A 16913-nucleotide genomic window follows, 5' to 3' on the forward strand; every position below is an offset into this window, starting at 1 on the left:
CAAATAAACACTTAAAAAATGTTAAGAGTAAAGGCTCGTACACGCCGCTTTCCGTTTGCATTTATCGTCAGCCTTTTGAGACGTTTTTCTGCTTTCAAACCAGAGCGATTTTCCTTTGCGGCGAGTATGCAGTATCACTCCTTGACAGTAGATGGCGCTTAAAGGGCACCTAGGTTACCCCTTTTTTCAGATTTAATATAAGTCTTTTGCGTCTCTAGAATGTGTATATAAAGTTTCAGATCAAAATACCCATCAGATTTTTCATTATACCTTTTACAAGATGCTCTTTTATACTGATTTCCAGCAGGGGGTGGTTTTGTCGTACTGCGCCTTTAAGACGATTCTTTCCCGCCCACTGTTTCTACATGCCTCCTCCCTCAGCTGCGTCAGACAACAGACAGACTTAAAGGAAGAAGGTCTCACGTAGCGTTTGTGAGATACTACAGTAAGAACTAACCTTTGCTAATCAGTATTGTGAAGTTGCATTGATGAGTCACACACAATATCGTTACGCGCACACACACACACACACACCGCTAATGACACAAACACACAGGCAGGCAGACAGACAGAGCGCGCTTAGCCTAGTTAAGGCTAACCTCAAGTGTGGATATCTCTTATGCTAATGTACAAAATAAACCTGCTTTAACTTCCACAAACCGGGATTGAAGCGTCTTCTTTTATAATTGTTCTGACACGCGGCTGTGCTGATGAAGTAAAGCTGAAGTAAAACGCTGTAATTAATTACACACATACTCTGTTTTAAAACACTTTAAACATGTGAAACTCACTCTTAATCACATTTGATGATGATTGCTGATCCCAGCGAACAGAACAGACCTTTTATTCTCGGTTGCTTTGCGTATGTCTGCCTGGTCTTGTTGACATATACACGCGACTACCGGAACATGTTAATGCGCGCAGCCGTCAATCAATTCGGTGGGCGGGGGGATCGCACACCTACGTAATGGTGCGATTGATTTGAAAACAGCTCCAATTGGCTGACCCTTTTTTTTGTAGCTAAATTGAAAAAAAAGGACTGGGTGTGTTTATATCACCCCAGTATGACGGTCTATACACTATACCAACACACAGATCTGTCCAAACAGCTTGAAAAGTAGATTTTTTACCATAGGTGCCCTTTAATGAAAAACAGATGCTCAGGGTGCAATGATATTAAATTTAAGTCTCTGACACCATAGATATATACATTAGATGTCGCCTACCCTGTTGTTGACTATTGGAAGGAATGCGTCAATAGAGCTGCCATCTTGCTACAGGGTAGCGCTCCTTTGAAATGAATGCGAGACCAAGGCACAGTGAAGGACTGTGGCCATCCAAAGCCAGAGATATACACATATACACATGTCTATGATCGGGAGTTTTCCTGGATGTTAGTATGCAATTTTTTTTTTAATCACGAAAATTATAATTTTACATCACTTTTCTACATTGATGGCTTTTTTTCCTGACAAAAAGCTTGTGTTTGTGTGTACAGAAATGTACTATCCACCCTCCCTGTTAAACTTGATCTAATCATGTCCTGAAACACACCTCCTCTCCTGCTTTCACTTCTCATACTGACGGAGGGAGCGATTCGTTTGTGAATGAATTTCCGTTATGAACGACTCCTTCACTAGCCGACAATAATACAAGTTTCTGGCAGCGCAGCATCTCGTTGTCATATTTCTTTTGCATTGTTTGCTGAGTTTATTCAACAAAACTAGCATAAGCCGAGTGTTTAGTGCGAGTTGGAGCTGCTTTGCCGTAGGGTGAATGCAGTAAGTGACTGTATTATCATCAATAACGTTACCTGATTAGCACAAAAGTTCAGAACATACAAAAACGTAAAAAACTTAATATTACCTATGAATTGTTCTGCCTTTGTGCTTTGTTTTCTTTGTTTGCTCGTTACTACACCCGTAGACAGCGCTAAAGTCCAGCATCTTCACGTAATAACACTGTCTTGACTAGTGCGGTTGAGTGACACTTGTCCTGGGAGCACTGTACCAATGTGGCGGCGCTATTGACGCATGCTCAGGGTCCATATGCGATATCTAGTGTATATATCTATGCTCTGACACATGCTTGTAACACAGAAGAAGAAGAAAGTTGAGACGCTTGTTGTTACGCCCGATTCACACAAGGGCTGCGCCTGAAACCATCTACTACTCAGTAGGTACTGCATTTGAATTTAAACGTACTACTCGGCCGTTAGAAAAGTACGCTCTATACAGTATGACTGTGTGCAGTATGAACGTAATTCGGACATATGTACTACATCCACCATTTTGTCATGGTCACGTAATCCACCTGCGTCAGTTGTATCGCTTCACTCCCATTCATTAATTATCTCGCGGGGCATCATGGGATAGCGCAGCGTGCATGGGTTGCGCACTTCAGAATCTCGCCGGAAGTAGTAAGTCATTCGGGTGCTTCTCGCATACTGATTTTCGGATTCTATGAATTCGGACGTACTACTCGGCTCGCATACTGATTTTGGAGTACTACATAGTATGGAAGTATGCGGTTTCGGATGCAGCCAAGGCTTCAGCCTAAAGTTGGGGCTAACGTGATCGTCATAGCAGCGACAGCCAATGAAATTAGTCCGCAATCGGCTACTGTCTGAGCTGGTGTATTTGCATACAGCGATCTGATTGGATGACGCTTGTGAGTCCGTCGGCGCCAAAAAAGTTGGGACCTCTCGACTTTTCAAGCGCTGACGGACTCACAATTCAGTTCGGCAATGCTTGACGTCACCCATTAAAAGTGAATAAGAAGCGTTGACACCCCATGTGAACGGGCCGTTAAAGTTTCTGGCGTTTCGAACAAGCATGGATGGTTCAAGTAGCAGCTCCAGCTCTAGCAATGATGAGATGATTATTGTTCACCAGTGTGATGAGCAGCTTCACGTTCATATCGCCTCTGGGCAACTTCTTCAATGTGCGCTCGCATGGACAGTTTAACTTCAGGAGCTCCGTGCACGTGAACAAAAGTGCCGATCTAATTGGTGAAGAAGTTTAAGACGCGGAGTGTCAAAACAAAAAAACGAGCATGAGGCGTCTCTTTAAAAATGACTCTTTTACACCTGCAGTTTTGCACGATCACATTGGTGCTCTTTATTTAGCCACGAGGCGTTAAACGTCGACGAAAAACATGAGCAAAAAGCATCTCGGTGTGAACTATTACCTCGTGGCTTATTTACAAGTGCCTCTTATTTAGATATTGGCTCTTTATTAGCACATATAAAGTACATGTTTTGAATGATCTTATTCAATATTCTCTACTCAGTACCTAAACCAAACTAAATTTAACCTTAATAACTACACTCACCGGCCACTTTATTAGGTACACCTTACTAGTTTCGGGGTGGATCCACTTTTGCCTTCAGAACAGCTTTAATCCTTCATGGCAGAGATTCAACAAGCCACTGGAAATATTCCACAGAGATTTTGCTCATGATTGCACATCCATGATGCAAATCTCCCGTTCCACCACACCCCAAAGATGCTCTATTGGATTGAGCTCTGGTGACTGTGGAGGCCATTTGAGTACAGTGAACTCATTGTCATGTTAAAGAAACCAGTCTGAGATGATTCACGCTTTATGACATGGTGCGTTATCCTGCTGGAAGTAGCCATCAGAAGATGAGTACACTGTGCTCATAAAGGGATGGAAATGGTCAGCAACAATACTCAGGTAGGCTGTGGCGTTGACATGATTCATTTTGAAGAATCCCCCCTTCCACCCCTACTCCTCTTCCTTTTTTAGATGGGTGGCATGGTGGCCCAATGGTTAGCACTGTTTCCTCACAGCAAAAACGTCACTGGTTCTAGTCCTTACCAAGCCAGCCGCTGTTTCTGTGCGGAGTTTACACGTTCTCCCCGTGCTCACATGGGTTTCCCTTGGGATCCCCAGTTTCCTCCCACCGTCCAAAAACATGCAATCTAATTGACTAATCCAAATCATAGACATGCTCCTAGTAAGTAGTTAGCTCTAAAGAGCCATCACTATCTATTCATCAGCTACTACAGCAGGGGAGTTCCCGAGATCTACCTGAGCTCAAACACCCCTCACGCTTTGCAGACTGGAGGGAGCCCCGAGCTCGAGGATCTTATGAGCTCAGGGCTCTCTCCCGGCATGCCAAACAAGCTTTATAATCAATCGTCAGCTAAGTGTGAACTTTAACAAATGAAACGTAATCACTGTACTTATTTTTACGTTTAAAAATTTTTGTGTGTACCCAATTACACCCAGCACATCCAAACGTGAAAGCGGTCTCTGGTTTTACCGTGTTGCACCTGGTGAGGAGGATCCGTGTGTTCAGGTAAATGAAGCGTGTCAGAAAGAGTTCAACAGGAGACTCGACCCCAGACTGATACATGTCAGATCTCTCTTTCATTAATTTATTCATTCATTCATTCATTCATTCATTCATTCATGTATTTATATAGTAATTAATTTATTCATTCATTCATTCATTCATTCATGTATTTATATAGTAATTCATTTATTCATTCATTCGTTCATTCATTCATTTGTTTATTCATTTGTTCATTCATGTATTCATTTATTTATTCATTCATGTATTTATTTATTCATTCATTCAATTTTTTTATTCATTCATTTTTTTATTGATTCATCCATTTATTCGTTCGTTCATTCATTCATTCAATTATTAATTTATTTGTTTATTCATTCATTCATGCATTCATTTATTCGTTCATTCATTAATTTATTCATTAATCTATTCATTCATTCATTCATTCATTCATACGTTCTACATACGTAATAATAATTTATTAATTAATCTATTTACTATTTATTTTTTCATTCAATCACGTATTTATATATTAATTCATTCATTCATTCATTCATTAATCTATTAGTTTATCGATCATTCATTTATTTATTAATTTATTTATGTATTCATTTATTTATTCATTCATTCATGTATTTATTTATTCATTTATTTATTCATTCATTCAAATTTTTTATAAAAATTTTTTTATTTATTCATTGATTCATTCATTTATTCGTTCAATTATTCATTATTTTTTTATTCATTCATTCATTTATTAATCTATTTATTTATTCATTATTCTATTCATTGATTCATTCATTTATTCGTTCATTCATTCATATATTTATATATTAATTTATTCATTCATTCATTCTTTTATTCATTTATTTATAATTGTACCCAATTACACCCAGCACATCCTAACGTGAAAGCGTGTTGCACCTGGTGAGGAGGATCCGTGTGTTCAGGTAAATGAAGCGTGTCGGGAAGAGTTCAACAGGAGACTCGACCCCAGACTGGTACATGTCAGATCTCTCTTTCTCACTCAACAAAAGCCATCAATCACTGCTCACGCTCCGCCAGACTACACTACATCACACATGGGAAACGGGCGATTCATGATAAAAATAAAAAACGTTTGGTTCTCTCGTCACAGTTCGGTAGGCATTTTTTGTTATTATAATTTGACAGGTATTCTCTTCTCTCTCTCTCCAATCCACTCGAAGCAGCTTGTTGGTGTGTTCCTATGATTATGGCTCACAGGAGTCTATTCTGTCTATATGTGTATCAGTGGAGATACATCCAGCTGCAGACCCGCAGACCCACACGTTTCAGAGCAGGACTCTGACAGAGAGTTTGTCTTTCGTGTGCTATGTTGTTATGAAGTAACCTGCCATGAATTGGTGTTCGATGTATTGTGTGCTGACGATGTATGCATTACATTTAAAAGACCAGAGCATAACTACTACCAACCAAAGCGTAGTGCTCACCTCAGCGTGGCCATGTTGGGCTGGTTCTGCAGATGCTCCGGCCAGTGATGCTGCATGCAGAAACAGGGGACGCCCTGGACGCAGCAGGAGCCCATGTGGAGGGCAGCGGACGGCACGGCGCTCTGGAAGAGAGCACAATCCTGCTGGTTCCCGTTACAACAGAGCGAGCAGCACACACAGAAACCCGGAGGCAGAGCATTGGGCAGCAGAACAGCCAATCGCTGAGCATCTGTGAGCTGTGATGATGATGATGAGGAAGAAGACAGACGTGTGCTTTTGAGTCCGCCGTTCTGGCCTGTGTGGAGGGAAAAATACATTTTTACCAAACTTGAATGCTTATGGAGTGTTGTGTTTCATATTCATTTATTCAAAGCCACTAAGCAGAAAAGAAAATGAATGAATGAATAATGATTCATTTATTTATTCATTCATTCATGTATTTATTTATTTATTCATTTATTTATTCATTCATTCATGTATTTATTTATTCATTTATTTATTCATTCATTCAATTTTTATTAAAAAATGTCATTCATTCATTCGTTTATTAAATTTTTAATTTTATTCATTCATTCATTCATTTATTTATTCCTTCTTTCATTTGTTCATTTAATTATTCATTTATTCAAGTATTTATTTATTTATTCATTTATTTATTTATTCATTCAATTTTTTATTTTTATTTTAATTTTACTTATTCATTATATTATTCATTCATTCAATCAATCAATTATTCATTAATTTGTTTGTTTATTCATTCATTCATTCATTTATTTGTACATTGATTAATTTATTCATTAATCTATTCATCCATCCATCCATCCATCCATTCGTTTGTTCATTCATTCATTCATTCATTTATTTGTTCATTGATTCATTTATTCATTAATCTATTCATTCATTCATCCATCCATCTATTCATCCATCCATCCATCCATCCATCCATCCGTTCGTTCATTCATTCATTCATTCATTCATTCATTTGTTCATTGATTCATTTATTCATTAATCTATTCATTCATCCATCCATCCATCCATCCATTTGTTCATTCATTCATTCATTTATTCATTTATTTATTTATTCATTCATTCATGTATTTATATATTAATTCATTCATTCATTTGTTCATTCATTCATTAATCTATTAATTCAATCATTTATTCAATCATTTATTCGTTCATTCATGTATTTATATATTAATTAATTCATTCATTCCTTCATTCATTTATTTGTTCATTCATTCATTTATTTATTCATGTATTTATTAATTCATGTATTTTTTATTCATTTATTTATAATTCATTCAAATTTTTTTATTATTTTTTTATTAATTTATTCATATTTTATTCATTGATTCATTAATTTATATATTCATTCACTCATTTATTATTTTATTCATTTGTTCATTCATTCATTCATTCATTCATTCATTCATTTGTTTATTTATTCATTTATCCATTCATTCATTTATTTGTTTATTCATTAATGTATTCATTAATCTAGTCATTCATTTATTCATTAATTCGTATATTTATTTATTTGTTCATTCATTCATTCATTCATGTATTAATATATTCATTCATTCTTTCATCCATTCAATCACTTATTTATTTATTAGTTTGTTCATTCATTCATTCATGTTTTAATGTCATATCAGCAGTATTAGCAAAACTCATGGCAAAACCTATACTAAATATAGGGCTAAACAATTTATCGTTTGAGCATCGATATCACAATGCATGTATCTGCAATAGTCACATTGCAGGATTAGATTATTTATTAAAAGATGAAGATATTATTAAATATAATCATTTTAAAATTATTTATACCATACATTTCTGTACTTGAACACTGTTAGACTCTTCAGACTGGAGCCCTGTTTATTTATTTTTGCTTATCGTTTATTATAATGTATGCAGATGCACTGTATAGAAAAAGACTTGATCATGTCAGTAGATCTGAATGAATGAATTCTTTCCAAATAGAGCTGTTCAATTCATCTGGTAAAATTATATTCATATCGCAATATGTATCAATATAATCATATCACAATATATACTGATATACAGTTGAAGTCGGAATTATTCACCCCCCTGAGTTATTAACACATTTCTAAACATAATAGTTTTATTAACTCATTTCTAATAACTGATTCATTTTATCTTTGCCATGATGACAGTAAATAATATTTGACTAGATCTTTTTAAAACACTTCTATACAGCTTAAAGTGACATTGAAAGGCTTAACTAGGTTAATTAGGTTAACTAGGCAGGTTAGGGTAATTAGGCAAGTTATTGTGTAACAGTGGTATTTTATCAGACATACTGTGAAAATTTCCTTGCTCTGTTAAACATAATTTAGGAAATATATTTAAAAAAAGGGGGGGGGGGGGGGGGGGACTAGTAATTCTGACTTCTGCTGTATTTATAAAGCATGAAATATATGATGTTTTTGAATATTTTTGTTAATTTCCTTGTTTTGTGTGTGAAAAAGTACAGCAGGGAGTGTAATGTAACCCTGAGGAACTGATACAGTGGGGAAAATAAGTAGGGAACACATTATCATGGTTTTTCTAGGGAATAATATTTCTAAAGGAGCTGTTGACATGGAACTGAAGCATGGAACAAAACAGACATAAAAATTTAACAAAACAAACCTGAAAGATGAGCTGTGTGTAATAGGAATAAAATGAAAGTGACAGAAAGAGCTGAACTACTGAAATGTGTTTAATACTTTATATAAAAGGCTTATTTGGCGCTGCGGCTTAAAGAATCCTCTCATATGGAGAATGAAGTCATGTGCATTGCTCAGGTGTGAGTTTCTCACAGACTTCAACAGAGTGTCAAAATCTGGATGGCTCACATTCAAATCAACACTGAACACACATTTGTTTAGCTGTGCCTTTACTGAATGAGCACTGTGCTATGGCCCACAGATCACACTATTACGTTTTTCTCTTCTTTTTCATTCTTTTATCACCTGTTTAACACATTTTCATCTGTTTATAATTGTTTTTAATCATTTGCTTTATTTTCTTATACACATCTCTTTTATTCATGTTTATGTGAAGCACATTGAATTGCCAGTGTGTATGAAATGTGCTTTATAATGGCCTGTTTCCACTAAGTGGTATGTTACGGTACTGTTCGGTACGCTTTTATGGCCATTTCCACTGTCAATACGTGTACCGAACCAAACCGTACCACTTTTTCGGCACCAAAATCGAGAAAGGGTACCAAGAGGTGGAGCTACAAGCGCAGCTGAGCGCTGATTGGTTACAGAGATACGTCACGAGCTCGTGGAGCTACACATAATGTAAACAAAGGATCCGCCATGTTCAAATACACAGCCGAGACATTACATAGATATACTATATGCATATAATAACTAGCCATGGATGACCAGAGCTCAAAGAAACCTTTTCGTCGTCTTGATGAACAGACACAAAGCCAAGAAGAAAAATCTGCCGTGTGCTGTTGTTGCTTTAGGAGCCCGTCTAAAAGTGCGAGCGTTATTCTCTTTCTTCCGGGAGCTCGCGATCACGTCTTTATTTGATATAACGAACTTCTCTGAGATGATGATAATATCGTGTGCGTGATTACTGAGGTGTCTACGTCATCTGATCCATTCAGAAAGAAAAGGACAAGCGCGAGAGTGAAGCGCGGAAAAAAAGGAGAAGCCGTCATAACACAGGAGCAAAATTGTTTTAGCAACCTGAATCATGAACAAACTGCCATGAATACCTTCGCCTTTTGGATTATTATGAACTGGGAATGACAAAATGACTATCTAACAGAGCTTACATGTGCTGCTGAAGATTACAGACACAGATGAGAGGTTTGCGCTGACTGTAGTCTATATTGCGTGTGTTTTTGAACTCAAATAAGTACTAAATGTATGATGTGTGTAGTTTTTCTGTAATTAATAATATATCGGAGACTGTAAGGGGCTGTATGTAATCATAGATGTTGCATTTATGTATTTATTTAATATAATTACAGACGTTACAGTAGGCTATTGTCATTGATCTGCAGTTATAATCATGTTCATAGAAAAGTTAGTAATAAACATTTATAAACAAGTATTAATGTGTGTAAAGCATCTGATATGTAAGCGACCCGTACAGCTTTACTCTAGACATTTATTTGAGCGAGCATGATCATACACCACGCCCACCAAAAGGGTACCCTTTGTGGGGGAAACGCAAGCTTGATAAAGGTGACCAGAACTGTACTGTACCAGTCAGTGGAAACGAGCCATTAAAAGACTTGCCTTGCCTTGATGGCTCTGTGCAGTGCTTAATTTGTAAATTAATAATTTCCGGAACAAAACCAGAAAATAAAAGTTCAGTTTTCCCGATGTGATTAAACTGTGATAGCGCAAAAAAAAAAAAAAAAAAAAAAAAAAAAGAGCATCAAATTTCTGAATGCTCTTGAATTATTTTGTGCCATATAACATTATAGGTCAGTCATGGATAAAAGCAAGCATGTAGCTAAAAACATAAACCTTATGAAACTTCACTATTCAGAGAGTATGAGACTGATTCCAGTGACGCTACAGCGACAGACGAGTCTTCGCTGAGGCCAGCTTCCAGCCTCCACCGCTGAAACTGCAGCTCTGCACAAAACTTTTGGCCAGCGGAGAAATTAAAATGGTCGTGCCGAACTGAGTCTGGTTCTCTCAAGGTTTTTTTTCTTCACTCTCCTATTGATGAAGTTTTTTTTCCCTCTCTGCCGTCGCCACTGGCCTGCATGGTTCAGGATCGGTAGAGCTACGCATCGTTGAATTTGCTATTCAGTGTTTGAACTCTCAGTAATGACTTCAAATCACACTGAACTGAGCTAAACTTAACTGAACTTAAACACTAAAAACTGAACTACCCTGATCCAGTTACTATGAGCATTTATGTGAAGCTGCTTTGACACAATCTACATTGTAAAAGCGCTTTACAAATAAAGCTGAATTGAATTGAATTCAGTTTACTGACACCACTGGCATTCAGTTCACAGCCAAGTGAAAAAATGATAATGAAATGACTCGCTCTGTCTAATTATCAAGAAGAGCACACAGTTATCTCTTCAGTCATGTTTTCTGGCTGATTTGACTCGCTTTGCATCTGCCTCCCGCTATCCTGATTAGGGCTCTGCAATTCATCAAAATTCAGTTTCGATTTTAGCTTCTAGCGATTATGAAAAATCATGAATCGAGATGAAACGATTGTGGCATCTTATACAGTTTTAAAATTTATACAACACCTGTCTGCATCATCTGTGTGTGTTCATTGGGCTGTGTGCATGCAGAAACGCTCTGCTCCTCCTCCTCCTCCGGGTCTACAGGTGTGTTTGTGGTGGGGAAAATGCTGGAGGATCTGCCATTGCTGAGGGTCTGGAGCTCAGTGAAGTCCTCGCTCAGAGCCATGATCAGTCCTGCTCGCTGGCCACACGCTGCTGAAGCCTTTAATCTGCAGGTAAGCACAAGCACGGTTACTCTTTTTACAGTGTCTCAATACAAGAACAGTTGCAAATCGAGAGCTATGGAATACACGCACACCTCGCGCATGTGCAGTATGGCAGGAATGTTCCATTATTCATGAGAGGCCCCGGATTTAAAAAAAAAAAAATGATAACGTTAAAATCTTAACGCTTATATACAGATTTTAAAAACATATGATAGAAAATGTCTAAGAGAGATGTATGATTAATATAGGCTTCTTGGCATTGGTCGGAGCCCCTAATTCCCCGGGGCCCAAAGCAGCTGCTTACCTCACCTATTGGTTAAGTCCAACTATGGACGTACCACTGGATCACGTCTCACTATAGTTGTTAAACGTGATATTTAATCTATCTACAGACTCTTCTGTCTTTTGAATCTATCAGGGAGCGTGTCACAGTGTCAGTACACTGCTTCAGCCTTTCGCTGTCACGCTTGTACTTGAAGCCAAAACCTCAGATACCGTTGGTTTGCTCCTGTTGGCTGTGTATTTTACCAACCAAGTTTGTGGACGCCATTATAACGACACAGATCACTCTGCCTATTCATGCCAGAGTCCTGCGGAAAAAATGACTGACAGGTGGCTATATGTGTGTAACTATCTTTATTTATTTATGATTTGGTTTTGGGTAAAACAAAGACCGTGCGGGTCAGCTAGTTAAAGAGGTAGGCTACAAATAATTCACCGCCACCTATGACGACGATGCCATTGTCCATCACAATGCTTCATATTAGACATCATATGATGCCAAATTGGTCAACATCGCCCAACTCTAGGCTGCACAACACTTCTGTGCATATAACCCATTCATAACAACACAATCTACATCAGTTATGCGTGGCTAAAATAGTTTTAACACCAAACATTACCTGTCTGCTGCATTTACACTGCAGATCTTCATAGTCAATTCCGATTTTGTGACTATTCGATTTTTTTTGCTGACCTGCTTACATCATCTTTTAAAAGTGACTGGTATTCGATGGTCTGCATTTACACAGCAAAGGCGCAATGACCAGGAAAAAAAAGAGCAGGCGCTGAATATCAGCTGATAAATAAAGAGTGCTCTTTTCTCTATTGAAAAGGTGAAAATCCGATCTACCTGCTTACACTGCAGACACGAGGACACAGATCCAATACATATCCACATATGAACAAGGCCTGAATCTGATTTGAGTAAATCGGAATCCATGTGATTTGTTCCTGCTTAAACGTACATGGGCCATATCCCATCTGTGCCACATGACTGGAGAAGAAAATCGCAATTGAGTCACTTGAACAGTGCAGTGTAAATGCAGCCAAAAAGAAAGACTTCAGCCATGGTGTCGTCCCTTCCTCCAGCATGAAAAACTAACCGTACGTTCACACCGAAAGCGGCGAGAGCGTCAAAGTAGCTGGAAGTCATTTATTTTCAATGAGAGCCGGTGTCGATAAGCGGCGAGGAGCTGCGTGGCGCATCTTCTCCGGCAAGGGCGTCGAGGAGAGTTGAAATCAAGTCAACTTTATGGTACTTATGGTATTGGCGGCAACCAATCAGAATGAAGACGTCCACCGCTTGAGAGGAGTTCAGAGAACACAGACCTGTGAACTTTGGTTCCGACCACAGTTGTTCCCAAGGGTTTGATGATTGCGGTCGCCGGATTTACAATGTTGTCTTACAGGAAGATGCATTAAATAAGTTACTGGCGAGTTACTGATGTTCATTAATGTTATATAAATTAATTTTTAAAAAGCGGGAAACTCACGCGATGTGACGGTACAAAACAGTATTGCTGCTTTAGGATATTTCAGACATATGGACACATATTGGATAAATAGAGCAAAGCCACACCACACGCAACTTGATCTTCCATTGTTAAATGAATTTGATAAGACGTGCGCAACATTTTCACGCTAGAAAGCTTGTTTTATGCAGGAATGTAACTGATATGCTGCAACGGCTCCTTTAAATACGAGATCAATGTAGCGAGTTTTGACGCTCTCACCGCCGGAGCTGAAGGCAGACAGCGTTGTCGCCAGGGCGGCCAGAGCAACCTTGGACGCTCTCGCCTCTTTCGGTGTGAACGTACGGTAACTCCAATATTGATTCAGGATTATAAAAGTTTTGATTTAGCATTTGTTTTTTACTGCTATCACTCTCTCTCTCTCTCTCTCTCTCTCTCGTAGGCATGGGTTGGTATAAGATTCTGATGGTATGATAACCTTGGATAAAAATATGACGATTTCACAGTATTCTGATTACTGCTCTTAAATATTTTTGCACGTAAGCGCCTATGGCCTAGTTTTTTGTGCGTCGACACATAGCACCGGGGTGCTCACGGCGACCCGAGTTCGATTCCCGGCTCGAGGTCCTTTGCGGACCCTTCCACCATCTCTGCTCCCCACACTTTCCTGTCTGTAAATCTCCAATGTCCTATCCCAATAAATGTGAAAAACCCCTAAAAATATAAACAAAAAAATAAATAAATAAATGTCTGAGTAAAAAAACAAAACTTGTTCCCCCTTTCAACACAATATATTTAATGTTTTGAAAGATGTATAATATTTTAGAGCAATAAACATGTCAGGTTAAATAATGCAAATGAATCATTGATATCTGCCGTCTTCATTAGTTTCAAAAACACAGATTTCTTCACAATTTAAAATGGCATCTTTGGATATTCTGCTGTCCTAAAATAAATGTAAATAAAATATCTTGCTCATACCTTAGGAACGGTATTACAGAAAATTTTGCCGGTTTTAAAACCACGGTATACCTTAAAACCGTTATCGTCCCATGCCTACTTTCTCGTGTCGTGTGTACATGAATGCAGCACAGATCTGCATGAACAGAGATGTGCAAATGTACTAATCTACATTTGCTGACAGACAGTTTGAGCTACCCATAACAATTATGGGAATTATCGGCCAGACAATATTTACCGGTGCTTTCACACCTGTGAATCGATTTAGTTGTTCTGAAACAGAGATTACAATTGTTACATTGTTGCTCTTTGCTCTTGGAGCGGTTCGCTTTCACACTGCAAAGTTCCTAATCGGACCAAAAGAGCTAAAACAAGTCACGTGTGAGTAAACTCTCCTCACATTGGTCAGTGTGTCAGGGTTTATTTTGCAGCATCCTGCTCAGCTGTCAGGAGAGGTGGTGGTTTGGTGGTGATTGACAGGGTCCCGCCCTACTCATAATTCTCTCTTCATATAGCCGTAAGCCTATTAAATATACATTAAACACTGTGATATAACCGCGCTCGGATCGGATCGCTTTCTCACTGCAATCGAACCGCTCCAGGGTTCGCTTCAATCGAGCCGAGACCACCTCATTCAAGCGGTCCCAGAGCCATTACTTTGGCGCGGAACAGAGCGCGATTGCCCTGTTCACATATGCCAAACGAACCGCGCTAACTGGACAAACGAGACACGTTCCGAAACAAAAGTGTAGGTGTGAAAGCACCCTAACTGGATGAACATTTTTTAAGTTTTATGCCTCACCCAGAATATAAAAATAAATACATATAAACATCATTTACTTTAATCATTACTATTGGAATGTGACGAGACTTTCAACCAGCACAACTAAACAGGAGACAATCACCTACTGCACCTACTGGCATGCTTAAAGAACAGTTCTCATCACTGAACCTCTGGAAAATCATTTAGCTGCAGCTTTAAATAAAAAAATAGGAAGCACTTGAGATGGAGAACCGGTTCTGGATTACCAGCCCTGTGGAATATCAGGAAGAATGGCTCTGTGAACAAAGCGGATTTCAAAGGCGCGGTGTGACTGAACAGAACAGGTTCAAACACATAACAGACAGCGGAGGAGTCTACGTTTCATGCTATGCTTGAATTTCAGCCCCCATGGCCAGGAAACTGTTGCAGAGGAACGACATGGGCCGATATTAAACGTTTGACTGCATGTTTTAAGCGCACACCATGCATATCGCTGTAAAATAAGATCTGACCGCATTACTCAGGTAAACGCACGGCTGTGATTCTGGAACGCTTCCCAGACGCTCACACATTCACACAGTTTGTTTTTGTGATTTGCGAGGACATTTAATAGGCGTAATGGCTTTTATACTGTACAAACTGTAGTATAATATTGGCCACTACAGCAGCACACGCCTCACAGGAAACTCTGTGCAGTTTTACTTTGTGGAAAAACCTCAGTGTGTCTCATTTATAAGCCTTTGGATAATGGGGACGTCAGCAATGTCCTCATAAGTCACATTCTCCATGTACAACCTATGTCATTATACACATTTGTGTCATTATGTCACAAAACACACACACACGCGCTCAGTCACAACAAGCATGCTCTGACAGACACAGATACAAACAGAAAGACAAACGTGCACAAACAAATATGCACACAAACAGACTCGCACAATACAAAATACAATACAAAAAAACGCTTAAAAGCAAACAAAGTCACAAAAACATGCATGAGCACACACACAGACAGACACAGAAACAAAAATACACACACACTCAAAAGCAAATGAACACAGACAAAAACACACACAGACATACACAAAAATTCATACACAGACACGCTCAAACGCAAATGAACAACCACACGCAGACAGACACACACAAATACACACACACACACACGCAAATGAACAGACACAGAAACAAAAACACACACACACGCTTAAAAGCAAATGTACAGTCACAAAATCATGCACACAAACAAACACACACACACACACACACACACACACACACACACACACAAACAAACAGAGACAGATGCACTCAAATGCAAACCCAAAAACATAAACACACACACACACACACCCTCAAACACATTGACACAGACAAAAATACAACAAACACACCCAGGCAAACAGTCAAACACACAAAAGAACACACACACAGACACACACACACACACACACACACACACACACACAGAGACACAAACACAGAGAAACACTCAAACAAACACAGACAAAAAGACACACAAACAAACAGACACCTGCACTCAAAAGCAACAGACACAAACAAACACACACACACACACACACACACACACACACACACAAATACAAATATAAACAGGCAGAGAAACACACAGACATACTGTACACACTCAAACACACACACACCCACACCTGCACTGAAAAAAGCAAACACACGCACACACACAGTCAAAAGCAAACAAACAAACAAACAAACAAACACACACACACACACACACACACACACACAAATACAAATATAAACAGGCAGACAAACACACAGACATACTGTACACACTCAAACACACACACACACACACACCTGCACTCAAAAAAGCAAACACACGCAAATACACAGGCAAAAGCAAACAAACAAACAAACACACACACACACACACACACACACTAAAATGAAAATAAACACACACACACACACATTCACACAGACAAAAATATTTACACTAACACACCCAGGCAACCAGACAGACACACAAACAAACACACACACACACACACACACACACACACACACACACATAGACAGACACAAACACAGAAATACAGTCAAACGCAAACAAACACAGACAAAAAGACACACAAACAAACAGACACCTGCACTCAAAAACAAAACACACACACACACACACACACACTGATAAAAATACA

The 16913-nt window shown here is 38.7% G+C and overlaps 2 protein-coding genes across 3 annotated transcripts in view; both read right to left on the bottom strand.

Annotated features, from left to right (window-relative positions):
* The window catches only part of mia3 (MIA SH3 domain ER export factor 3), a 449841-nt gene that overhangs the window by 151707 nt on the left and 281221 nt on the right, over positions 1-16913 (bottom strand). The gene's annotated exons all lie outside the window — the stretch shown is intronic.
* The window catches only part of disp1 (dispatched homolog 1 (Drosophila)), a 156624-nt gene that overhangs the window by 48829 nt on the left and 90882 nt on the right, over positions 1-16913 (bottom strand). For both annotated transcript variants that reach the window (XM_087297843.1, NM_212800.1), the window contains 2 exon segments: positions 11051-11256; positions 5794-6088 (listed from right to left, as the gene is read on the bottom strand). In XM_087297843.1, the coding sequence (XP_087153969.1) occupies positions 5794-6088; positions 11051-11213 (458 nt within the window). In that variant the 5' untranslated portion in view covers positions 11214-11256.

The sequence above is a fragment of the Danio rerio genome, chromosome 20, assembly GCF_052040795.2.
Source record: "Danio rerio strain M-AB ecotype USA chromosome 20, GRCz13ab, whole genome shotgun sequence".
Taxonomy (NCBI): domain Eukaryota; kingdom Metazoa; phylum Chordata; class Actinopteri; order Cypriniformes; family Danionidae; genus Danio; species Danio rerio.